Below are 25,692 nucleotides of genomic sequence, written 5' to 3' on the forward strand. Positions count from 1 at the left end.
AATTATGTTTAAAAAAAAAACCTCTGTCTCAGTCTCAATACATGATATTTTGCGGTTGTGATGTATTTTTAATGCTTTCTTTCATGTATGTTTTATTTTTCTTTCTTTTATCCTTTTCTTTGTTAATTCATTAGGACATTATATCAAACAGATTTGAATGTCATTCAAATTCCTGATCTCGTGGATGCAAAAATGCTTTTTGGTGAAGGTGAAGCTTTCATCAAGACCTTTACGATGAATCGCATCTTCCTGCCTCTGAAACGCTCTGGAAATGAACGGCCATCTGTGCATGTTGAGATATTCTGCAAACCGATAACAATAATTAAACATGTCTCCAAGCAAGCTTTTTGAATCCAGTAGGCATCGCCTCAAGATCAATAAATTAAATTGACAGCTAATTTAATCTCTGCCTGGATTACGTTGCAGGAACAAGAACGGAAACAGAATGAAAAGATAGACGTTTGGCCCAAATCAAGGCGACTCCATTCTGCAACCGTCCAGTGAAACGCTTTGGAATCTGAACGCTTCTGATTCCCCCTCCGAATATTTCCTGCTCACCTCTTCTCATCTCTAGAAATGGTGTGGAGCATCTGATTGTTCCACTTTGGGGAGGCTCCATCGGGGTTAGCAACAAGTCCAGCGTGATCAGGGCCGTCCTCAGAGGCATCGCAGAGCTTCCACCCATCCTCGGTAGTTTGTAAAGTTGATAGAATTACAGGCAGCAACGGCGCATTCAGGTGCTGTCTGAATAATTGGAAAAATAAGCCCCCCCCCGCCGACTCTTCATGAAGTTTAAACAACAGCAAAATAGGCACAGTTCCATGCAGGACAAAGTAAATGTCAGAAACTGTTCACTAATATAACTGAATTGCCCACGAGTCATTTGAAGCATCGTTTCAGGCTCGTGCTGTCTGTGCAGAGGGAGTTAGCTTAGCCACAAAAGCTATTTGTTATCATTAATGGTGACGGTAATTTAGGTAATAAAATACTCTGTGTGGCTGCGAGGAAAGTTCTGGCGTAATATAAATAGATTTGTCTTTGAGCCATCTCAGACATAAAACACGTCTTCTCGCGTCAGGCCAACTCCTCCTTCACGTAGAGCTCCTCACAGCGATGTCACAGCGGTGGATTTGATCGAGTGGGTGGGCTGTGGAATGACGCCGCGTTGAGGCAGGGGTGCGAAGGCAGTAAAGCAGGGGGCAGGGCTCGAGGATGAAAACAAATACGCTCTGGACCAACCGCCATCCTCCGCCAGCTCCTGCGGCAGGCTCTCAGCCAGTCTGCTCAGCTGTTCCTCCCCCTGTCGAATGAGGTTGTCGAGGTGGCGCTGGCGGATCAGAAGGGAGGGCCTGGCGCAGACGTAGTGGCGGTAGTCCCGGAGCTGCGGCGCGGTGAGGTAGCCGGACAGGATGGCGTGGACGACCTGCTGCCGCCGATCCAGGTTCTCCTTCAGCTCCCGAGCGTCGTCGGTTTGTCTGAGGAGCAGAAAGCGCTTCTGGTGGAGGGAGTCCTAAAGAGGAGGATACGCAAGAATATTTAGCAAGGAACTCAGAACAAACAGAAATCCTCGAATTCCCTGGCGATGAAGGCGCCTCTCCGGAAAGGTTCCGCTACAGAACAGGCACCGCTTGGTGTGACGGTCCGACACCCCGATTCAACACATCCTGCTAGAGAGGACCAGGCTGGGGGGGGGGGGGGGGGGTGTCCTGTCTCACCATGTCCCCCGCCGTGTCCCCCTGCATCAGTTCCTCTCTCTCCAGAGCGAGCAGGGATTTGTCGATCCTGGACAGTCGGCTGCACAACGAGAGCAGCAGGTTCACGATCCTCTCCAGGTCTCCTGCAACACATCCCAGCCCTGGGTGAGCGGCACACAGCAAAGCCTGATGGGAGCTGCAGCCGCCGGTCATTCGTACCGATGAACATGTTGAACTTGTCCCTCTCGTTGGGTTTGAGGCGCTCCTGCACCAGGGCTTCGATGCTGGCCCCCAGCGCCTGGTGTCGTCGCTGCTCCTCGCCGAGAGCCTCCTTCTCCTGCTGCAGGGCCGCCACGCTGCACCTCAGCGCCTCACACAGCGCCGCCTGCGTGAGACACACGTCAAACGCACGGCAGGAGAGGGAAGGTCGAGATCAGGCACGGGCTTTTTCATCCGGCCCGCCCAATTTGTCCAAATTATATCATGAGATTACATTTTCTTGTAGTTAAACCTCATTCGTTTGACCTTTTCCCTGCCATCTGTACAATCAGCTTGTATATTCACGCTTTGCTCCCTGTAAAAGGCCAAATCCTTTCCTGTAATGGATTTTACATGCCATTTATATTAGCTCACACAAACACTCCATCTGTTCCTGGCCCGACACTGGGATGGTGCGCTTTTGTTTCTGCTGAATCAGAGCTATAATAATAATAACTAGAAAAGCCCTCAGAGAGCACAGGCCTCATAAAGCAGCTCGTTCCCTTCCTGACTGGATCTATTCTCCACCGTCCACATGGTGATCTGGATCAGCACCAAAAGGTTCTAGATTGTTCTTGGTAGCTTTATACACCAACCATGAAAAGTCAAAGCGAATCAGAGTTTTGAATCCATAAATTTGTTTCAATGTTAAAATTCAATTTTTTGAATTTCTGAGTTATCTTGCCAACAGACGGACGGACAGAAAAATGCCGGCGATTACATAGTAATAATAATAATAATAATATGAAGAGGACTATGAGGAATATATTTTTCACCTGCTTGGTTTGGAGGTCTTCCTCATCCTCATCCGGATGGCTGTCCTTCCTTTGCATCATTGCTGAACTCTGAGTAGGATCAGAAACTCCATGCTGGAGCCTACAAAGGAGACAGCACTATTTATACAGTTCAATTTAAATTGGAATTTTTGGAGGCATTTCCTTCTCAAGTTCTGTCATTGTAACCTTTTGTTTACATGAGTGATGTTTTCATTGTTAATGGATGAGATGTGAACGAAATCAGCAAACAGAGAGCAACAGGAAAGAGAAGCAAGAATGACGACAAGACAAGAACAAACAAGAACGTAGAGATCGAGAACAAATTCAGAAAACATAAATGTTTCAAATGTTTCTAATAGTATTTAGAGTTTAGTTAGAGTGCATAAACATGAGGACTATTTCCAATCTTGCATATTCAAAGTATAAATAACAGAGAGATTTGGGTGAGCTTCTATTTTGAGGAATACGTATACATTTAAAGTTTACTGCGTTATCCTGATCAGACACCTTCTGTTCTACCAGATCTGGTCACCAGGTGGGAGTGTTGTCTAGTTAATCAGGCTATAGATGAGAACAGGTCTTCTGGCTGACAATGCTGACTTTTCACCGTTTAGTATGGCCAGTTCAAAATTTCCAGAAATGGAAGCTTTTGTGCTCATCGACTGTGGCTAACCTGGTTGGAGAAGATGTGGGAGTGGCATCAAGAATAAGGGTGTCATCTTACTGCACAGGCTGAGTTGTGCGTGCATGTGCGTGCATGTGTGTGTGTGTGTGTGTGTGTGTTTGTGTGTGTGTGCTAACTTGTCATCAGGGTGTCCTGGTTGTTTCGAACCTGCTTTTTGCTTATGTGTATTCTGTGCCATTGTTCACGCTCTCTCTCTTCTCACGCCCTTCAGGTGCAGCTGAAGACGAACCAGCAGGATTCCAACGAGCCGCACCTGAAAGCCCTTACAATCATCAGCCACTCAGGCCTGACTCCGCCCCCTGTCGCCTGCCAGACGATGAATTCTCCAGCACGCACGCAGACCTGTTCCTCTCCCGTCTGCGACCTCCTCTATTGCTCCGGTCTTGTTGTACTCTCTGCTGGTTTGTGTTCAGAGCATGTTGCAGTAATGCTTTTCAAACGCTGTTAGTTCTAGGCTGTGTATTTATGCTGTTTTTGTACGTTGGGTACCAGCCGGTCTCCTCGTTAGTTACGGTGCTTTTCAGTGTTTTTGTTTTGTTCAGTATTTTGTTGATGCCTGCCCGTCTGGTTTTCCTTAGTTTAGTATTTTAATAATAATATTAACAATCATCATAATACATTGGTTTCTGTCTACACATAAACTCAAAGTGGCCTTACATTGGGCATTATTCATTCACTCCTCTGGTCCTGGGGACACTAAGATCCTGCTAGAACCCGAGCGTGAAGGAGACACCGCCAGAGCGGGTGAGACGATATTTATATGTCCTCCTGAGACCCAGCCAGTTAGTATGTCCTCTGTAGTGGACATTTGTCCATTACAGAGGACATGCTAACTGGTCCCGGGAGGATATAGACAGTAATACTTTGCCATACAAGACACAAGCAAAGCGGCGAGCAATATTTTGCTTTGAAACACGAGCATAAATTTGAGATACGTGCGACTCCCAGATGCTAACGCTAGCTGGCCGGAATGGATTAAATTGTTTTCAGTTATTATATGGGATAAACCAATTTGAGTTACAAGCTTCATCCAGGAACAAATTACACTCGTGTGTCAAGGTATTACTACATATATAAATATATATATATATAGAAAGAACAGGACAGTCTTTTGACAATAAATTCCGATATTACCTGCCATCCAATCGGATACTTCCCCTGCGCTGCCATGGCGATTTACCAGCCGGTTTGCTGCTTGTAAAGATGTCCTCCATGCGCTCTACTGTTGATTTATCCCCCCACGTATCCAGTAAGGGTACCAGAGAGCTGTCCTTCAGCACCTGTACACAAAGAGAGACAAAATGTACATGACAACAAAGATGGAAGACAGAAATGACTGCAGCCAAAAAGGAATATTTTGAAAATGATATGGAAGCTGACTCCAGGTACCCACCAGCTGCCTGGCCAGCGCTTCCACCCGCAGCTCCTCAGATGTCTTCTCCCTCTCTGGCACCGGCTGGTACTCCAGACCGGGGCTGTCCACGGTTGCGGCGGGCGTGTCAGTAGAGGGCTGTGACGCTGGAGGCGAGGGGAGGGGTGACGTCCTGCTAGGAAGGATAAACTTGCTTGAGGACAATAGTGACTCATTTCAATCCATGGTTAAATGTAGGACGTATTCTAGAACAAACCTTTCCACAGAGGGTTGCTCAACTTCCAGGTTGAGGGGGGGTGGTGGAAGAGGGAGGTCGTCGATGGTGCCTGTCTCTGGGATTTGTGGAGGAGGTGGTGGCGGGGTGGGGTTCTGGAGGAAGACCTCGTTAGTGCCGTCTTGGGGGTACCCTGTTATCAGAGGTTGCTGCTGGTCGAGGGGGCTGAAAAGGCTCGACTCAGAGATCCGCAGTGAGGACAGGCGCTGGAGGACGGACGGATGGGAGGACGGGGGAGGAGATGCTGGAGACATTGGTCTGAAATGGGCCGGGGAGGACGGAACACTCGGAGACACTCTGCCAGCAGTTTTTGCCAAATGTCCTTCTCCTATGTCTAAACCGAAGGCACTTCGTGTCCTTTCAGGGTTCACTAATTTGTCGGCTTGACTCGGACTGTTTCTTGTCTGCATGTCCCTCAATGGGGTTTGGTTGAATCCAGTAGCTCCCCCTGCTGTGCCGGCGTGGGAGATGCCTGGGAAGGTGATGGCGTCCAGGTTGGCCTGGCTTAGCCTCTCGCTAGCATGCCATTCGGCGCTGCCGACGTCCTGAGCCCCAGACGGGGAAAAGGGGCAGGGCAGGCCGACGGAGGCCGCCAAGGTGGCGGTGCTGTTGGAGCGCTGCCGCTCGCTGTTCCTCTGTTGCTCCACACGAGCGACAGCGGCGTGGGAGGAGCCCGGGCCTAGGGTCAAATCAAATCCAGTTTAGCTGTCACATACACAAGCGCAAGGCTACAGATCACATTGGGAAGAGCGCTGGAACGTTGGCTTCCTGTGCTAAGCTCCACAAATGCTCGGTGGCAGAGAAGCATCGGCACAAAGCTGTGTCAATAATGGATCAATGATAGATCAGAGATAGATTTCTGGGTAAACTGCTCCTTTAAGCCTCCTTTAGACAACCAGCTAAACTCCTGGGAATTTTCTGTTTTTACTTACCAACTTGTATTTAAACTTATTAATAACTTCAAAAATTTAAGCATTCTTGAAACCCAAGTTCTCACGTGCTTATTTTTAATTTCTGTCCTTGAGCAGCTGCTCCCTCCATCTGCAGCTGATCCCGAATCACGCATGGAAAATGATTGGTTGGCTCAAAACTGAATTAGTTCACACGCGATTCCTTCGAGGCGCAGAGACAAGGCTGAGTGTTTGAAACCTGCGTGGCAGAGAAAACTACTTGTTCTTTTTCACTCTTCACACGTCACCTTGGGAAAGTCCTGCTGGCTGGCTGGTGCTCAGACCATTCTGGGAGTGAAGCTGGGAGAGCCCCCCCGACGCCGGGAGGGCTGCAGGTCTGAGAGACAGACAGAGAAAACAGGGAATCAAGAATGGGAGGAGTGTGATGTCAGCAGATCCTGGTTTATCTGATAGAACCGGTCGCCACTGGGTTTATTATAGACAATACTACTACTAATAGTGCAGTACTACAAAACAAACCATACAGCAAGAAATAACACTTGAGATGGAGAGAGAGCGATAGAGAGACCCTAATTACCTGGATGCTCTCCACCATTCAGCCATCCATTTTGCCACTGGTGCACATTTTTCCACTCATCATTGTGAGTGGCACTGGGCAGTAACTCCCTTCAAAACTCATCTAAACGCTCAGCTCTTCCATCAATTCATGCGTTTAAACAGAAACTGCATCATTCCATTCTCATTCCTGACTACCTGTCATCTCTCCATCCATCTCTCTTTCTCTCTCTGGTGCCAGCAGCAGGGCGCATGGACTCATAAGGCTACTGCTGGTTTTAAAATAGCAAAGAGACTGAAGCACGCACATACAAGCACAGCCTATTATGGAAGAGGGCTAAAATACCGTTGAATTCCCATGATCCTTCAGTTCTCCAGCAGCGATCCAACAGTGGTCTGATATGTTACTTAAAATGTCTGCGCTCTCAAAGGGAATCAGGGCAGCAAAACGCGCTCACGCGGAGAGAGTCTAGGGACACCTTTAAATACTACGAGGACCCATGGGAAAAAAAGGTCTGGTAGATATAACATTGTCAGTTTGGTAATGTTATTCTGATCACATGATCACGTGAGATACCTGTTCTGAGAGTGGCTTCCGGGCTCAGAGATGAAGCCGCCGAGGATCCTAAGGTCATCTGGAGAGAGGTCCTGAAACACCAACGGAAAGGTCAATATTTTAGCCTCTTTATAGGAGATTTTACAACGTTTGTCCATATAAGCAATCCTATTAGGCCTGTTGATACCACATGATCTATACTTTATGCCATCGTCTGCCACCTGGGGATCATATAATGGTCTTCTTCACATTGACATGGTAAATAATCCGGCCAATCACAACATAGACTGGGCACAAATAATATATATTGTCTGACTGAGCTGTAATTAAGTTTATGGGACGCTGGCTGATCGCCGCAGGAGATAAAAGAATAATCATTCTTCATTGCGTGCCTTTAAGAACTCTGTAGATGTGTGTATGATGTATGCATACGTGTGTGTGTGTGTGTGTGTGTGTTATCTTTGCCATCATCCACATCGGACCGCACCCAACCAGTGTCTCCAGCTCTCTGGCACCTTACAGGAAGCGGTGAGGCTTCTGGGCGTTTCCTGTGTGACTCAGGGACAAATGTCATGAAATAAATGGCTATGACATGAGCGCCATGTTAGCCACCCAGCTGTTGACATGTTTAAATTAGGACCAAAGTGGATGGCAAAAAATGTGAAATGCTAGGATGCTAGCATTTCATGTCATGCTCTACTCTGTTTAAGGGACTCTGAAAACTCTAAATTATGATCTTCCCTCCTCCAGGTCTTCACCAACGGGCTCCCCGAAAGGATGGGAAGGACTTTTCACAAGCAATAAACTCTGTGCATTTCATACATTTTATTCACAATAGACTGTTAAAATGTAGCCCTACATTTACAGGGGAATTTGGATGTAATGTGTGTGGATATCTGCTGTAAGTTGACGGTTTCTTGCTGGACTACGTTGAGCCCAACGTTGCACTGCGCAGGTGAAGCGCTCCGTTACCTGGCTCAGCATCTCCCTCGTGGGGGAGGAGCGGGAGCGGCTGTGGTGAGGAGTTGCTTGTGCCTCTTCTGGTTTCCTCAGGAGGTCCTCGGTAGAACATGACTTCCCAACTGGGCGGACTCTCCTCAGAGCACCGTTGAGCTGCTCAGACAGCCCCGAGTCGTGTTGAGGCTCGACTGAAGGTTGAGTCTGCCTGCTGAGCCCTGCTGCAGTGGAAACATCCTGGGAGATCCGAGCCTGGAGCTCACGAGGAGAACTAGAAGGAGCAGCGGGAATAGAGAACAGGAAACGGAATTGTAAAGCTCGAATATGTCTGTACAGGTTCTCAGTCATCCAGGTCGAGGTAAATCACATCTCTGAATCTCTGAAATGTCTTCAATCAACCTTGACCAGTTGATTCTTCGTTTTTGCTCTTTGTGAAAGCTCTAATAATAATGTAAGCATTTAATTACATGTTACAATATTGCTTGTTGGAAAATGTGGCGAATATTAACGTCTAAATCAAGTCCAATCAGAAGTTGTCAAGACATTTGACACAAAGCCATAAATGCTGGATGGTCCTGATGCTGCACTGTCCCCCCGGAGAGAAACCAGTGCCGCATGCAGCCTGCGTCTCGTTTAGCCCACCTCGGCTCTGACTGCACTGGAGGCCTCGGCGTCGTCACCCTGCCCGGGTAGAAGACGTTGGACTGGAGGATCCGCACATCGGCTCCGGGAGTGAGCGTGGAGGAGTGACGCCTGTCTCTGGACGACAAGCTCCGACTGGCCTGAGTATCCTGAAGGGACAGGAGGCTGGAGGTTGAGGAGAGGCTGATGGCATCCGAGTGAGAGTAGGAGACTAAAAAATGGGGCGAGAGAGAGAGAAGGGTAAGTAAGTAAGAAAGAAAGAAGAAGGTTCACCTGTCTGTTCCACCCTTCTATCGATTACTCGCATTTCACGTCACTGATTCTGGGCACGCCCACTTACCTGTCCCCCATCCCTCTTTGTTCCTGACTCCTGCACCCACCTGTACGGTTTCTGTCTCCAGGGTAGAGATAAGCACTGCGAGGTCTCAGTCCAGTCCTCTGTCCTCCCTCATCGTTTTTCACGCCTCTCTTCCTCTCCACATACTCGGCCAGCGCGTTGTGCTGAAGCTGCCGTAAGTCGGGCCTTGATGTGGCGTTTTGTTGGCGCCGGTCCGTGACGCTGCTCGCCACAAGCTCAAACATCTTCCTGCGGTCTGCCACGCTGGTTTCTGAATGCAGGGGGGAAAGCCGCTGGTTAGCCTCATGCAACTCGAGACTTTCCACTGGATTCCACTGCAAAAGCTTCCATTTAAGTCTTCAAAAAGATGTGAGTTGGAAAGCATTGTAACGTTCACAAAGTTATTTATTTAAAAGTCTTGTGGCGGGTATTGAGAAAGTTCAGTAGCTACTATGCCTGACGAGACTGGCCCATCTTTCCAAAGTATTCTTTACCTCCTCCTCGTCTGAAGAGAAGAGTTGTTTCAGCATCTGTCAACCCAACCTCATTCAGGTTGTCTGGCTCCGAGTATGAACGCTTCTTCTGCTCCGCGGCAAGACGCTTGCGGCCGCAGATCCGCAACAGAGTAGGCGGTCCAACTGGCGGGACGCTGGGGAGGGCCGGTGGACTCGGGCCTTGGGTCTCTGGGCCGACGACATGCCGCTCCTTTGGGGTGTGAGGGGACGTGACCGGCGGCGGTGACTGTGGCGTGAAGACAACGCCCTGTGGTTTGGGCTTAGTCTTTGGACCTTTTTTCTCCATGGAGTGGATCTTGGCTGGGACGGATGGAGACTGTTGACTGCTGAAGGAGACAGAAGATGGAGCTGCAGGAGGTGGAGGGCTGGCCGAGGAGCTGAGGTCCTTCCTCCTCAAGGAAGTGGATCGCAGGACTTTAGACTGAGCCTCTTTCAAGGATTCCCTGTAAGAACTGATTAGAGAAGAAATTCCAATGTCAGGATGGTTCAGAGTAGGGTTGTGTGCTGCTGCCTTGATGATGATGATGATGATGGTAGTGATGTAACTCGGAAGACACCCGTTGGTACATTAGTATGTTTCTCTGTAGCACCAAAAACACAGCTTCAGTTGTTTAAAGTTGCCAAATACTATATGATACACAGAAAGTAATTCAAAGGAGAAAAATATAGTATTTTTCCATAAATAATATGCAGTTCATGTAGTTTGTGTTTCAAACATATTAGAAATCTCACATACAATTTTTAAAAGTTTTTGAATTCAGTGAATTCGTTATTATTATATTATTGTTCAGTTATCTGAGAGCGTTTTGCTCTTTGCTTTATTATCTGCGGTGCAGATTTGTTCTCTGCATTTGGCACTTCCTGGAGCAGCAGCCCTTTCAGTGTCCGGGGGGGGGGGGAGCTGTGGATAGAAATCTTGCTCAAGGACAGACTCTGACCTGTCGAGAGCTCATAGACTTGTTGAAAAATGATTGATGGAAGACTCTTTCCTCTGTTGAGGAAGAATTCTGCTTGGAAGAACGTGGGTTTTGGAATATTCTGACCAATCGAAGGTATTCCAAATTGTTGTGGAAAGACTCTGACCTGGAGAACTCTCTCCTGTTGAAGGATGTGTCCTGCATGGAGCCTATAATGACTTCAATGTCCTGTTTCCAGCGGAAATCTTCAAGGCTGTCAGGCTCCCTGGACTCTTTCAGGTGGAAGCTGCTGAGGCTCCTCTGTAGAGCTGAACTGGGATCTGCTGGGGTCCTGAACCACGCAAAGAGATTGTACGGCCTTTTTAAACCCCTTTAAATTCCATTGCAAGTACATCAAAGAAAAAAAGAAAGTGAAACAAAGATGACCGACAGACTGGAGCCACTAGGTCGCTCACGGCTTCATGCTCATACCATCTATAACATATTTGAATTGTACACCATGCATCACTACATGCATTTTAACTCCAAGTCATAGGCTCCAATCAGTCTGTTGCAGCTCTGGACTAGTCTTCATTTGTAGGGACTTTTTGGGATGGAAATCAACTTGTTTATGTTTTTAGAATGCAAATCAAAGTTTTTGTTCATTTCTATATTCAAAAAATATTATCAATATTTTAAGGATATGGATGGATGTTTTTTTCAAACCTTGTTTTTAATTCTAAAAGATGAGTAAACACCCAAAGCACCGAGGAGCACTTTTAGATCCATGGTCAATTTATCCGAAACCTTCAAAGCCGCAGTCTTGGAGACTTTCCGGTACACCAGGGCAACTCCCGTCCCAATTAGCAGATGCCCCACCACAAATAAGCCAAACAGCAAAATATCCTCCACATCCTCTACAGAGAGGACCGTGAGACCGACCACTCTCCACTCTCCATCCCCCCCCCCCGGAGTCCCATGCTTGGGTGAAAAAATGCAATCAATCGCACTAAGAGACCAGTTAATCGATTCCATTATATAGCAGAGCAGAGCTCAGCAAGCAACGGGTCCAGGGAGGCAGACAGACGAGACAAGACAAAGAATGCAAGCATGGACGAGAGGAACAGAGAGAGGACAAACGTCTGCTCTCGTCAAAGACCGGAAGAAGACCTGCTCTAGACTGGACTATTGAGATACATGGAGTAAATTCTCAATATGCTCTTTTGCTGCTGGGCAACAATGGCAAAAAAAGTAAACGTTGTTACCAATAAACAGACTTTTGGTTAGACGGTCGACGGTCTACCTGGGCTTCACGTGGTCACTGTCGCCTCCTCTGTAACTCAGAGTCCTGTGGATTTGGGTACTTCTCTCAAGCATGTTTCTGAGGTCCTCGGCTCCACAGGCAACACCCTGAACCTTCTCAGTCATCTGAGTCAAAGTCACAAAAGCACAAAGAAAATGTCTGGTATCACTGGCAACAAGTCTCAAGTGGTACGACTGAAGATCCGGGAGTGTTTGTTTTGTCACACAGCTGTGATGAAGCAAACACTTCACGTCTTTATTTCGTGTGCTTTAAGCCCTTCTTGTTTTAGCCATCTATGGAAGGACATGGTGAAGTGTTGAGTTACCCTCAGATGGTTGACTTTGTTGCATGCCTTGGTGGTGCTGTAACTGCGCTGCATTCCGGTGCGTTCTTGGCGCTCAAAGCGACTGACCTTCTCCAACACAGACAGGCTGCGGCTGGGTGCGTTACTTAAGTTACTGTCGCCACGGTTGCTGCCAGAGAAAACACTATCAGGACTGGCACAGCGTTGGACCTCGGCGAGGGCATTCTCCAAACGGGTCAAGGGATGATCTCTCTCTTTATCTTGCTCTCTGTGGTCCCAGTCGTGGGTCAGAGGAGTCGAGTCACTGAAGTGACCAGAATGCTGAGAGTTGGCGGTGGATGGAGCTTGAGGCTGAACGGGTGACTGGCTGAGCTCGGAGGACGGCGCTTGCTCTGGATGAATGTTGCTGTGGTTCACAGGGAGAAGGACAATTGGTGTTAATGTCAAACCCTATGAAGCTTGACTGGCTGCATGCATTTGAGTCTGGCTGGAAGTACCCAGAGGAAAGGGGCTGCAACTCCATGACCCGACTTTGCATCGTGTCAAAAAATGTTGACTGGTAGTAATAACAAGTTGAAGGGTTCTGACAAAGACAATGCCTTTGCATGGCTGACTTACGGTCAACATTCATTACAAGGTACTAAGAATCTTAAATGGCTCAAGGAAACGTTCAGGGGAAGTTTGTTCAGCAGCTTGCGGTCAGAGTAGGGTTACGGTTCGGGATAAGACTGCAGCTGAAAATCCAAAAAGACTATTGAACGGGTAAATTCAACAGACCTCCGGATGGAAAATGCATTACTCGGAAGTATTTTAACTTTGACAGCAACAGCAATTGTACTTCTAAAGTATACCTGCTCCTGTCTCCCCCTGACTGTAGAGGTGTGCCATCATTCCCCCACTCTTGTAACGACGGGGCCATGAGTGTAGGGTTCATCTGAATGTGGGGATAGTGGGACTCCTGTTCCTGTTCCTGGAGAACTTGGCTGTCGGAGTCATGGTTCGTATGAACATGAGACCCTTGGAAGCCCTGGCCATGTGGTCCCTGGCGGGTTAGGGCTCTTTGCTCCCCTGTCCTGCCCTCTGATCCACTTCTAAAAGTTTTCTGGGATAATCCATTGAAGTCAGAATCTTCTTGTTGAGGTCTAATGAAAAAGGAGAGTGATTTCAGTCCACTGGTCCAACTCAGCAGGTGAGGGGCATCAGGAATAAAACTAAGCTTCAGGTGCAGCAGAGGCTACATGGCATAGTGAAGGATCAACATCTTAGCAACTGGAATGCCCTTCAACATCTAAAAAAAAGAAGACTACCATGAGGTTGTGATGGGACCGAACTCCCGCTGACTACAGAAACAGGCTTTCTATTGCCACTTGCGTTGTGATGATACTCAATGTTCATCTGTTGGTGGAAATATCACATTACCTGTCTGTCTCGTGTGCTTGAGTCCTTAACTGTGTAGAGGCAGGTGTTGAAAAGGAATTTGAGAACGCAGAAGTGTTATTTTGGTATCCATTTATACCATAGCCATCCCGATGCCCTACTGTTGCCCCTTCCTCTGTCCCCCCACTGCTCTCCTTGGCAAGGGAAGTATAGACTCCAGAGTCGGCTGGCCCAGGGCTGGCGCTGGGTATCTGTGCGTATTGGGGCTCCGGTTGGGGGACGGGGTACTTTCCTGTGGGTAGAATGAACTGGCCTGATTGGGGGGACAGGCATGCTGGTGCGGAGGAGGCGGGTAGGGTAGTGCAAGGGGGTTGGGGGGAGCCTCCACCCTGCCGAGGTTTTGTGGTGGGGCTGCTCTCTGGACTCTTCTCTATGACTGTGTGGAGCTGACCCTCAGCGCCAAACGAGCCTTTTGCTGGAACGACAGTAAAGATGTCTGTATTACTCAGAGAAGGAAGATGACAGCAGGCCCAACACTGTCTGTCCAGCAAATGGCCAAGAGCAGAGTCAAACCCCCGGCCGGTGCTGAAGGACAGCCGGCCTCACGCTTTCTGCTGACTGGGTTAATCAGTCAGGAAATCTTCATGTAAGTTCCCCGCCTTTCATCCATGACTATAATTGTGGCTCTTTTTATACCTTTCAGTGTTCATGCAGAAGCGTATTTTGTTGTACCTGTACCAGCCACAGGGCCGCTGGAATGATGCCCGGAGCCTTTCTGGAGAGCCCTGAACACACATTAGAACACATCAAATGAGACGAGTTGTGCCATTTGATTCTACGCGGGCGTTTATACTTCAGTGTCGCACTGAAACATGGTACCAACACTGCTCACCGTAGTGACCGGCCGTGGTCCAGACTAGACCAGGAGTTTGGTCGCTCATGGTTTTTGATGGCAACATAACTGTCACTGCGCCGGGGTGGAGCTGGTGCCCCCTTCAGGCTCTCATAGGAGCTGCAGCTGGCTGTTGGGCCCCATATTGGACCCACGCTGTGCCTGTTTGACGCAGGAACGCCGCTGCTGCTGCCACAGTTGGCCCGGTAGCAGACTCCTCCCACTGCAATTGGAACCAAAATTGCAAAGCAATGAGGAATGACGTGACTTGAAAACCATTCAGAAAATAGAAAGTTTACCTTGCAGATCTCTGTTTGTGGCCGCCGTCGCCCCGTCCTCATTTCTGAAATCACTGTTGCGCAGCAAACCAGCAGAGCTCAGCTCATGCTCTTGAGAGAGGCCCTGCTGGGGGTCGTAAACCGTCCGGACATAACGCATGTCAGCCTGCTGCATCTCTCCACTTCCTCCTCCTCTCTGCGGGACAGTCTCCAGAGAATAGGAGCGCTCTGTGCTAAACGGTGTGGATGCAAGGTACTCTGGGATGCTGGAGCTGGTGGAGAAGGAGGAGTAGGCGGAGTCTCGCTTGCAGTGGAGGTGGTCAATGCTGTTCGAAGACCTGCAACATGAAAAATCATGGCATTATCTTATTTACAGGTGTGAGAGACATCCTACGAAATTGCTAGATACACTTAATTCGAGTCTTTGGACTAAGCTTGGTCAGACTCTTTCCAAAACGCCTCTGTACTTCCTTCGGTAAGGTGTTTGCTCGTATGAACCTGGCAGACGATAGCTGGTGACAGGAGGAGTAGGTGGGGTGGGATCCACTATGGGAGTGGTGATGAGATCCGGAGTTATGTTGGGAGGGCAGAGGGTGCTCCAGGCTCTCCATGCTTCCTCTCGAGCTGTACTGGTCGGGACTCTTCCTCAGGTAGGCACAAGAGTCAAACCCACCTGGCAGGTCAGTGGAAGAGGCACTGCAAGAAATATAAGAGAAGGAAATGTGCTCAATCCTCACACATGCACACCGTGTGAGTGTTACCATGCAGAGAGCTAACGAGAACAAAGCAAAGAATCTGCACCGTCTTTCTCCTACGGCAGGTCGACTCAAACTGAACCTACTCAGGTAGACTCCGCCTTCATTCGCGTGTGTTCGGTTTGCCTCGGCTCCACTCGTCTGTTCGAACTCCGAACATGGTACACAGACAACAATAGCGCCGGCACTACGGCCGTAGTCAAAAAACACGTTTTTCGAGAACCAAGGTGCCGCTGTATTCTGTAAACACTGACCTGGGATGGGAGCTGTGGTGCCATGCATTGGTCATGGTGTCCATCTTCCCCTGATCCACTTCCAGCTGACCATCAGCGAGCTTTGTTGAATGCCATGAGTGAGGACGAGACTTGGGCTCACTGTGTCTGAGGGGTCACAACATAGTGAGAGTTCATGCCTGTGCAGATTCTGATAGGGTTGGGCGATAATATTTATTTAACGGTATAAATGATCATTTAAAACGAGGATTGGAGGGCTGGCCCCCGGTTTCTGAGAAACAGCAACACGTTTTGGGACAGCATTTGGAGAGGATGTACCTTCATGTCTGCAAAAACCCACGGAAAAAAATAATTCAATTCACTACATTTGTCAAAAGCTGCATCCACAAAAACGCAATTAATTTCATTTCTAAATGGTGATATGATGTCATTTCATATGACATCACCAGCAGCATTTCTGAATCTGTTATCTAACTCGTTATGATAAGAGAGACGTGGACTGGGATGGTTGTAGTAATTGTCTCTCGTCTTCATCCTATTGGACATGCTCTGCTGTCCTGTATTTATTTATCCACGCAGACAAACAAAGATTGTATCTGAGGCAGCAGGGGACAGCGACATGAAAGCCAGTGTCCCGACTACACAACCCTGGGTATTGCAGGACGTGACTGGAATTCCAGAACGTCTTATCATCGCCGTCACGCTCTCCCTGACACTCCAAATCTCTCCAGCTCTGGGATGGGATGATTCAGTTTTAATTTCAGATCTAAGACATTTTTTTCTGTACCGTTTTGGGCCACTCGATCAATTAACTGACACATCTTAGGAGCTGCAAAGGTCATCTACAGTCCAGGTGCTACATATTGGATCAACAGACTGTATATTTTTGGTGACTGGATTGAATGCATATTTTAGTAAATGGGAAAATCCGGATCGCGATAGTTCTGCATTCCGGAGCCGATCCGGATGAAATCCAGGGACCAGATAGAGACCCCCACCCGACATGATTGTCTCAAATTCCACAAACATCGGTCAATCATCGACTGAGATATTGCCGAACACATTTTGAAGCTCCATTGACTGCAATGTTAACGAAAAGCTCAAAATAATCCAGAATCCAGAATCTCTTCTGGATCATCACCAAAATTGTTCCTGGTAAGATTCCCAACATTTCCTGAAAATGTCATCACGCTCCGTCCAGAACCTTTTGAGTTTTCTTGCTAACAGACAAACCACCGCAGACGAAAGCAACCGCCTCGGCGGAGGTAACTGGAGCTTGAGCACCCCCCCCCCCCCCAGAACAAGAAAAAAACGGATCCACTAAAATGTTTTAGATCTGTCAAAAAAGTTCACGTTTCAGTGTTCAATGCGTGAAGCTTATTATCTGCACCTCTAAATGACATTGATTTCCTGACACACAAAAACACTCTGCAGGAACAGGCTCAACATCAGCTGGATTACCTGGAGGTCAACCTGAGGACCTTAGAGATGAGGCCGGTTGCCAGGCTGTTGACGTTGGCCTCCGACGGGGCCCGACACAGCGGCCCATCCGACCGGCCCGGTTCTGCTTTCTTCTGCTTCTTTCGGAGCTTCCTTTGGTAGAAGGCTTCCAGCAGCTCCATCGCTGTTCTATATGTCTCTGTTATTCTCCTCTCTACTGCGCTGCTTTCGTCTTTGAGTTTGAGTTTCTCTACTCGTAGAAAGTGAAACAGAATTCCATTTCGCCAGCCTTTAATCGTTTTTGAGCTGTTGCGCTGCGGCTCCTTCAAAAAAGCTCTGATATGTATTTTTCTGATTTCAAAAGATGGTCCATCCTGTCCTTTAACACAGTTGCAAGCAAAACCGACAAAACCTGCTTATTCCAGCATGTTCTACAATCAGCTAGTCTTCTTTTACAAAGACACCTCATTGAAAAGACTTGACAGTCCCCATCTGGTCTCTGCCGCTCTCTGGTCTGTCCCTCTGATCCAGGTCCAGCCTAGTGATGGCCGGTCAGATTGTGCTGTGCTGGCGCCCGGCCCCCCGAGCTCATTAAGTCAATGTGATGCAATTAAGCATCATTAGGCCATGATAAAAGCATCAATAAACATCCTTGGTCTGGTGGAAGCTGATCGTTTGGTGTGTGAATGAGAGACACTCAGAAAGAGGAGGGAGGAAAAGAAAATTGAACAGGGGGGGGGGGGGGGGGGGGGGGGGACTTATTAGGAGCATCTGAGGAGAGGAACAACTGATACAGTAGAATGGGAGCAAATAGGGACAGGATTCAAATACTATTAGCAATACGTTGATGAGGGGGTCAGAGGTAGAGGAGTAGCAACAATAAGTGTAAAGGCGAGTGGATGAAGGTGGGTGGATGGATGAGGAAGAGGAGGGACTTAAATCAGTGGATTGTGGATCAGTGAACCAGACAAGGACGCCGATGGTTCTTCCTCACGTGACCCTTTCTGGGCACTCACGTGTTGCCATTGCCGTTGCCTCTGACCAGGCTACATTGTCTTGTATAGATCCCAGATATTGGCAAACAATATACAGTTAGGGTCTGTGTGTGTGTGTCTGTGTGTGTGTGTGTAGGATTGTATGATGATGTCCATTTCGAAAAATGTGATGATGCAACTAAAGAAACATCTTTAGAGGAAAACACAAAACATGGGATAAAACTGGAGAGGGAAAGGAAAGTCGTGTATCTAAATCAGTCTGTCCGTCCTCTCCAGATTAACACGCAGACTCTTGAGACGCTGATGGCCCACTTCCTGTTTTGGGGCCAATAAGAGACATCCGTGCTCCCCTTTACCCCCTTCTCTTCTCGGCGGTATCTGATAACCACTCGGAGCCCAAGGGATTGTGGGAGAATAATCAGGCAGCCTGTTTATGTAACTTTGTGAGACTGATAGTCAGAGTACATGACTGTCGACACGTTTGTCTTGCGGCTCGCTGACTAAATATGACAAACACCTTCCCAATGGAAAAGCCAACGTTCCAGGAAGGTGCAAGCTGGGAACGGGCTGCTGGGAATACTTTAAGGCTAAGAGCTCAACTCTTTACTTCCAGCTTTCAGCTTGAAAAATAACAGACTAAATCAACAGGAGTTGATTTGTGGTCACACTAGCACCCTCCCATCACACACACACACACACACACACCGTCAATGTGCTGACCTCCTTATTAGGATGCAACCGTCTGCAGCACAGCGGCAGTATTTATAGACTGTTAACACACAAGCTGCAGGAGAGTATTCAAACGCGTAGTTTTCCTCGTACTCGGGTAATGTCTGCATGACATATTGTTGTTGTTGCTTTGGATCGACCTCACAGTCAATCCTCGAAACAGAAGAAATCCCTTTACAAACTGGATAATGATTGATCACAATGAGAACAAAGAGAGCTCTGCTTCAAGGCTCTCCGGATGATTATCACATTTATCCTGTGTGCAAGAAATATCAATATTCCTTCCAGTCATTTTTCTTGTTGACGAAAAAACCTAAATTGTCTCGTGTGCAGCCACTTTCGCCGCTGTCCGGGTCACGGGCGTTGCGGCAGCCTATCCCTGCTGGCTCCGGGCGAGAGGCGGGGCACAACCCGGACCAATCAGTTGCATGGATATTTACCACAGTCAGCCAATGGCACCCAATACACAATAACTCAATAACTTCACACTCAGCGTGTTTGGTATTTCCTGCTTTCTAGATTCTACCTTCAGTGTTTTCATTTGCGTTACGAAGACTTGTTTCTATGACAACCCATTCCGGTCATTTATTCCGGTCTGACTCCATAGTGCTGCCGACGTGCCCTTGAGCACCCTCCACCGATGGATACCGTATGTGTGACTTGTTTACAGGGACCGCCATACGGTGTAGGTGTGGTTTTGTCGTATCTGCATGCATAATTAAGATGTAAGGTGTTTTCTTCTAGAGCCGCACATTGCAGGTAGTTTAGTCTCAGAGTTTCAGTCGCCGGCAGGCAACCTGCCACGGATTGGACTTCACTTCCTGCTTGACCCACAGAGTGCCTGACAGTCAAACACACTGTTATCGTGCTGTCGACAGGACGCCCCAGCCAGGGGGGGGGGGGGGGGGGGCTTCCTCTGGTGACAAGCTGCACGGCCTTCTTTGTCTTGACATGCTCGCCATCCTGTGGACGCCGTCCCTCTTTGCAGCACTGCTTTTTAAAGATCATGAATGTCATGGGAAAAAAACTCCAAAGCATGAAAAGGGCAGAGAGGGCGACCACACAGATTGTTCCAGGACAAAGTAGATTCATTGATTTATGAGTCACCAAAGGTGGATCAAAATGTCCGTATAGTCTGTACAGCAGTAGTGTTTGCCGTGTTGGGTACGAAATCACGCCTTCAGCCCCAATCAGCCCAGGTGTCCTCTCACCAAGAGCTGCTCCCCCTTCTCCAGAGTCACCTGCAGGCAATAATAAGGCCCGGCAGATGCAGCAAAACAGGCCAGGCCTGCATGAGTGTCAGGAGAAGCCTGCCACACCACGATGAGCAGCAGAAACGATTTGTGATGATAAAAGCACACTGGATGTTAAGCTGAGTCATCATCATTAACTTTCTATGGAATTCAAGGCAAGCCTGCTAAACGTGTCGCTTGGGTTGGGGTTAGCGAATCGTATAAAGCCTCAGCGTCAACAGACTTTAACAATCATCCCTCTACTGACTTTAACTGACAGGTGCATCATCACATTTTTCCAAAATACAGTCACACAAAAGTGAAACCTGTCAAGCCGGTCAGTGGAATGTGCTGCAGCTACAACACCCTGAACAGGAAGGAATGTGTTGTCACATTCTATGTTCCATCTCATCACATACACACACACACACATACAGGATAAATGCTGGAATTGCACAACACAGGGGTGGGGGGGGGGGGGGGGGGGGTAGCGAGGTCACCTCACAACAAGATGTAGCAGGTTTGAGTCCCAGCTGTACGCAGTTTGGGTTAGGGCTTTGTGTCTTGTGGGTTTTCTCCGGGGCCTTTAAAGATACATTTTTTTATCTTTACATCATCAGTTCATAACTTTAAATCACCAAATACTTGGGAAGGATTATTGTGGATTTTCCAAAAGACAGACTCGCTGACTCGTTTTGGGACGATCACTGATCCAAACAGACACATTCACATATTTCTTTCTATCTAAGAGAATATCAAGTTTCACCTGAAGTTGGACTAACACATCATTTTACCTCTTCTTAGACAAAGACAACATCAGAAAACTATTTCTACAACTTTTTGTATTCACTTAATCAAGGCATCATTTTCTGGCTTCCCACAAGTCTGAGCCACAATAATAATAGATAATAATAGAATATAAAAGGAATCGTCTGTCAGGTCGTCAGGATGTTCCGTTCTTGCCTTAAACCCTGTGACAAGTCCTGCAGAACATTCAAGAACTAACTCTACATGTTGATCTGCTGCAATCAAGCCAAGAACAGCTGAATCAGCATCAACACTGAAGCCTTTAGGTGACACCCGATAGTGAGTGCAGGCTTCCTGCTCTCACACACCACACCGTAGGGCTAGCGCTTTGACTAGCAGGTGGCTCATGTCTGGAGTTTCCTCTTTGTGCCTCCAGGAAAACAAAAAAACGACAGATGTGTAATATAAGACCGGCAGCAGACTGCTGCTTACTGTGGATTAGAGAACAAGACACCGCTGCACGGTGCACGGCGAGGAGCATTGTGGTCATTAACACTCGAGCTACCTCGCTAGAGTGATTGCATGTGCATGGGCTCGGGTCCATATGGTCAGTAAACACATGACCATGCAATCACTCTAGCATGGTAGCTCACATACCAATTAGAATCTGAAGTTCTTCTGAATCAGGAAACACCGTTTTGGAGATCCCAAATTAAATTATCCAATACACACGTGGCCCACAAACACATTTCGACACACATTGGCATCGGTGGGAGGGGGGTAGGCCTTCCTCTCTGGAGGTGTCACTGGTAACCAATCACAGAGCTGGAATCATGACATGGTCAGCGTGGCATCGCGTTCTGGCTGGACGCAGCCGCCTGACATTAAAGACGCCGCGACAACAAAAGGAAGAACCATCGTTTCATGAGAACAATTAGACTCCAAATCGATTCACATCCTTCTGTGATGCTGTGAACAAAGTCATCCCGGGACACTCGGCACCGCTTTCGTCCATCAAGGCTTTCTCGTGTCGCCTAGCAATGCTGATAGCTGGAGACGATCAGCTGATCAGCATTCTTATTGGTCGGTTTGGACTAGAAACAGAAATGGAGCCCATTTCTGCATTTTTGTTCAACAGGCTACTTTGAAAAGGTAGTGAGCTAAGCTATCAGTTACTCTCCCGCTCTCTCTCTCTCTCTCTCTCTCACACACACACACACACAGTTCGTACCTGCGGACGACGAGCTGCAGAGTCTTGTACGATCCTTTGACCAGAGCAATGGCCTCCTGTCTGTATCCACTCAGCTCCTGCTCATTAATGACTAGAATCTCATCTCCTACCCGCAGAGGTTGCTCCGAACTGTCTGCCTTTCCACCCTCCTCCACCTGCACACACACACACACACACACACACACAAGCGCACAGATCACAAATACAGCATCCGTATGTGGCACCAGCGCCTTGCCTCTGCATGCATTTAGTCAGTGATGGCCTTTCTGTTCATTCTGCTGTCTGCAGGCTAAACTAGCTGGGCGAGTCCAGGAACTCTGCGTGTGCTGGATCAGACCTGCTGAGTCACACTTGCTTTGACAGCTGTTATCGGGGTTTCTGTTGTGTGTGTGTTATGTGCAGGGTCACTGAAGGGAAACAGCAGGAGGCCCTGCCTGCTAGCGTCGCCATTCGCTCATCTTCCGTGAATTACAATGATACTACGTGGGCTGTTATTTAAAAAAAAAAACGGTGACAAAAGAAAAACAACAGAGATGATTCATTCACGTTCTCTCCAGCCCTATTAGTGGCAGCCGTTTTCGCTCATTTTGCCCAATCTTTCAAGACCCACAGAATATTGTGGGTTATGAATATCTAAACACCGAACCTACCAAAAGTGGCAGGTCTCTTCTCTCGTCAGGAAAAACAGGTGTGTTCCTGGTGTTCTCCGGTCTGGAGATGCAAACACGAACGCAACAAGATCACAACACGAACGCAAAACGATCACAACAGCGTTCAAAGTGAAGGGTTCTCCTGCAGAACCGCGCACACGCCTGCACTGTTTGCCTTTTTCAGGAATAAATATACCCAAATAAGGGTTGCAGAATCACTGCGCGTGTGTGTGTGTGTGTGTGGGTGTGTGTGTGGGTGCGTGCGTGCGTGCCACTCTGGTATTCCAGCTGGAGTTCATTTCACTGCAGACAGTGCTCTCTCAGCACCGAGCCTCGGCCTGCTCACACTCTGACTGAAGCAACGTGCCTTCTCTAATCGATGACGACTGCGTCACTCAGGAATAGCCACAGAGAGACGGATCGGGCTGCCTTCACAGAACCAGAGTTCTGTTAGCAAAGTGGCTTTGAACCGACCGGTTACTCACAACCTCACATTTTCAGGTTATAGCCAGGGACTTTTCTTACAGCTTCACAGAAACATCCACTGACCCCCGAGTCCAGCCCAGGAGCACAAGAACCAGCACCCTGCTCTGATGGTGGCGCCGAAGCCCATTTCAATCTGAACTTCTGAGACTCCGCCTCCTTACCGTTCCATTTATCTAGTCATCCATACTTAACCTCACACTGGGTTTATAACTGGACAGCTATCATGTCCAGGTGCGACTGGTCCAGGTGCGACTGGTCCAGGTGCCACTGGTCCAGGTGCCACTGGTCCAGGCTCCCTTTCAATGGTTTTGATGCACACTCCTAAAAGCATCAACTTACAGACACTACCTTGATGGTGAAAGGAGGCATTGCAGCCGCCACAATGGAGGAAGGCGAACCAAAAGTTCAAAGCCACCTCAGAATTGAAGCCAAGTTGTATCGTTGTATTCAAACTCTGATGGAACCCTGAGGAACAACAGAGACGCACAGGCACAGTATTTGTATTTGTCTTCCCACCCAAGCGAGGGAATGAAAGACAGCGAGACAAAAGAAAGACAGAAAGGCAGACGCTGCCGAGTCAACGTCAAACACATCAGGGGGCTGTTGGGTAAAAAGGAACAGTTACAAAACAAAAGCATGAGAGTTCTCCAAAGCATGCAGGAAAACAAAGTATTCACATTCTTGTCCTATTTTAGACAAATCTGGCCTCCAGCCCAGAAGCGCGCACACACACACACACACACACACACAAACCTGACGATTTGCATTTTAATAAAATGAGGTCAGCAAGGCTGTGCCGACAGGAGTAATCATTAGACGTCTCTTTTCTGACGATCAGAGGAGCTAATACTTGGATCAGGGATGACTCGTGTTATAGATCATCTATTAACAGCCTTATTCAGCAAGCAGTGATTTCTCTGTCCTCTCTTTACTTCCTGTAAAGCCGTCTTCCTGTGAACGGGGTGTCGCTCCTCTCAGCTGAGTACACGTCTGAGTTCTGGTTGGGCGAGGCGTTCAAGCTCGTCATGGTGCAACGGAAGGCGGGCGGCGCCCTTTGATGTTAAAGTCAGCCTCTTCATCGAGACGCCGATCGATCGCCGGCTTGCATCATCGTGACACGTCCAGCTGTCATTGACGATAAACGATCGGTATCTTAGTCTTCAAGGTCGTGATGCAGTTTGATCTTTCTGTGACCCCGAAGTTCAGCAGAACAAATAGTAACAAAAATAGTACTGAGTGTGCCTGAAGGCATCGCCAGTCAGCTGACACGCTGGGGGAGACGAGATGTGCTGCACATTTGGACATTATGCATTAAGTTAACACCAGCATGACTACAATTAATGAACCAGCCACGCATCCATCCATCCATCCATCCATCCATCCATCCACCGACCCTTCCATCCATATGGGTCTCGTTATTTATTCACCATGCAATGACAATAAAGGCTTTCTATTTGAGAGCCCCCCCCCCCCACATGACTGACTCAAATTCCATAAACATTGGTCAATAATCAACCGAGATATTGAGAACCAATCTTGAAGCTCCATTGACCGCAAAGTTAACAAAACTTTCAAAAGGACCCAGAATCCAGGATCTCTCCTGGATCGGCACCACAATTTAATCACCGGTTCCCGGAAACGTTCCCAACATTTCCTGAAACTTTCATCAGGATCCGTGAGTAGCTTTTTGAGTTATGTTGCTCACAGACGGACGGACAAAGGCCGGCCAGCACGTAACCCCGCCCGGCGGAGGTAGAGACGGCAGGTCCAGTGAACAGAAACGCACCTTGGAGATGAGGAGCGCCTCTTCGTGCTCCAGGCCGCCCTGCACGGTGAAGCCCCAGGGCGCCCCCCCGTGCAGCCGGGCCTCCAGCAGGGAACAGCCGTCTCCTCCAGCCCGCTGCCGGAGCCCCGCCCGGCCGCCGCTCTCCATGTCCGCAGAGGGAGCGCTCTCTCCGGGATCCTCAGACGTCAGCCGGGCGGTGGTCCGGTGGATGCGGACGGGTGGACCGGACTGGCAGAGACAACAAGTCCCTCACGGGAGCAGTTTCCGTCTTCATCTATAAGTCCTCGTTCAGAATCAAAAGTTCTGCGAGCACAGAGCCGCGTTTCCTGAAGCGAGAGGTCCTCCCGCAAAGTCCCGCAAAGTCCCGCAACAGCCCGAGAAGCGGCGGCGGGGGGGTCCAGCGGAGGACGACTAATGTAGGAAAGTCCGCTCTGTTCCCTCCCTGCCGAAAATCAGTTCAGCATCACAAAGGGAGTTACTGCGAATGACTGAGCGAAAAGAAAAGAGAGAAAGGGATAGAGGGGGAGAAAGAGAGAGAGAGAGAGGGAGAGAAAGAGAGAGAGAGAGAAAGAGAGAGAGAGAGAGAGGGAGAGAAAGAGAGAGAAGGGGGACAGAGAGAGGGAGAGAAAGAGAGAGAGAGAGAGAGAGAGAGAAAGAGAGAGAAGGGGGACAGAGAGAGAGAGCGAAAGGGAGAGAGAGATAGGGAGAGAGGGAAAGAGAGAGGGAGAGGGAGAGAAGGAGAGCATGATGAGGAAATTAAATAATTAAAAAAGAAAGACAAAAGGAGAAGATTCAACCCGAGTCAAGCTGTGAATGAAAGAGGGAT

The 25,692-nt window shown here is 48.4% G+C and overlaps 1 protein-coding gene across 1 annotated transcript; it reads right to left on the reverse strand.

Moving 5' to 3' along the window:
* Positions 1–1,105: 1,105 nt before the first annotated feature.
* shroom3 (shroom family member 3) lies at positions 1,106–25,013 on the reverse strand. The gene is made up of 25 exons (XM_068752935.1): positions 24,867–25,013; positions 21,945–22,099; positions 15,592–15,717; positions 15,081–15,278; positions 14,604–14,920; positions 14,305–14,527; positions 14,145–14,197; positions 13,455–13,887; positions 12,887–13,177; positions 12,057–12,456; positions 11,732–11,856; positions 10,616–10,780; positions 9,512–9,984; positions 9,061–9,288; positions 8,681–8,891; positions 8,054–8,321; positions 7,103–7,173; positions 6,258–6,346; positions 5,042–5,738; positions 4,807–4,957; positions 4,548–4,693; positions 2,729–2,828; positions 1,914–2,079; positions 1,716–1,837; positions 1,106–1,510 (listed from the first exon to the last, which is right to left on the reverse strand). Exons 1-25 carry the CDS (start codon positions 25,011–25,013, stop codon positions 1,106–1,108), a joined length of 5,760 nt encoding a protein of 1,919 aa, XP_068609036.1.
* Between the last annotated feature and the right edge of the window lie 679 nt (positions 25,014–25,692).

Source organism: Brachionichthys hirsutus, chromosome 19 (assembly GCF_040956055.1).
Source record: "Brachionichthys hirsutus isolate HB-005 chromosome 19, CSIRO-AGI_Bhir_v1, whole genome shotgun sequence".
Lineage (NCBI taxonomy): Eukaryota > Metazoa > Chordata > Actinopteri > Lophiiformes > Brachionichthyidae > Brachionichthys > Brachionichthys hirsutus.

What these genes read in the sequence shown, in the direction of transcription:
- shroom3 (XM_068752935.1), bottom strand. Translation starts at nt 25,013, where the DNA reads ATGGAGAGCGGCGGCCGGGCGGGGCTCCGGCAGCGGGCTGGAGGAGAC. An exon ending in CACAAACAGAGATCTGCAAG is followed by an intron (nt 14,528 to 14,603) that starts GTAAACTTTCTA and finishes TTCCAATTGCAG; the next exon opens with TGGGAGGAGTCTGCTACCGG. An exon ending in AAGACCTCCAAACCAAGCAG is followed by an intron (nt 2,080 to 2,728) that starts GTGAAAAATATA and finishes TGTCTCACGCAG; the next exon opens with GCGGCGCTGTGTGAGGCGCT.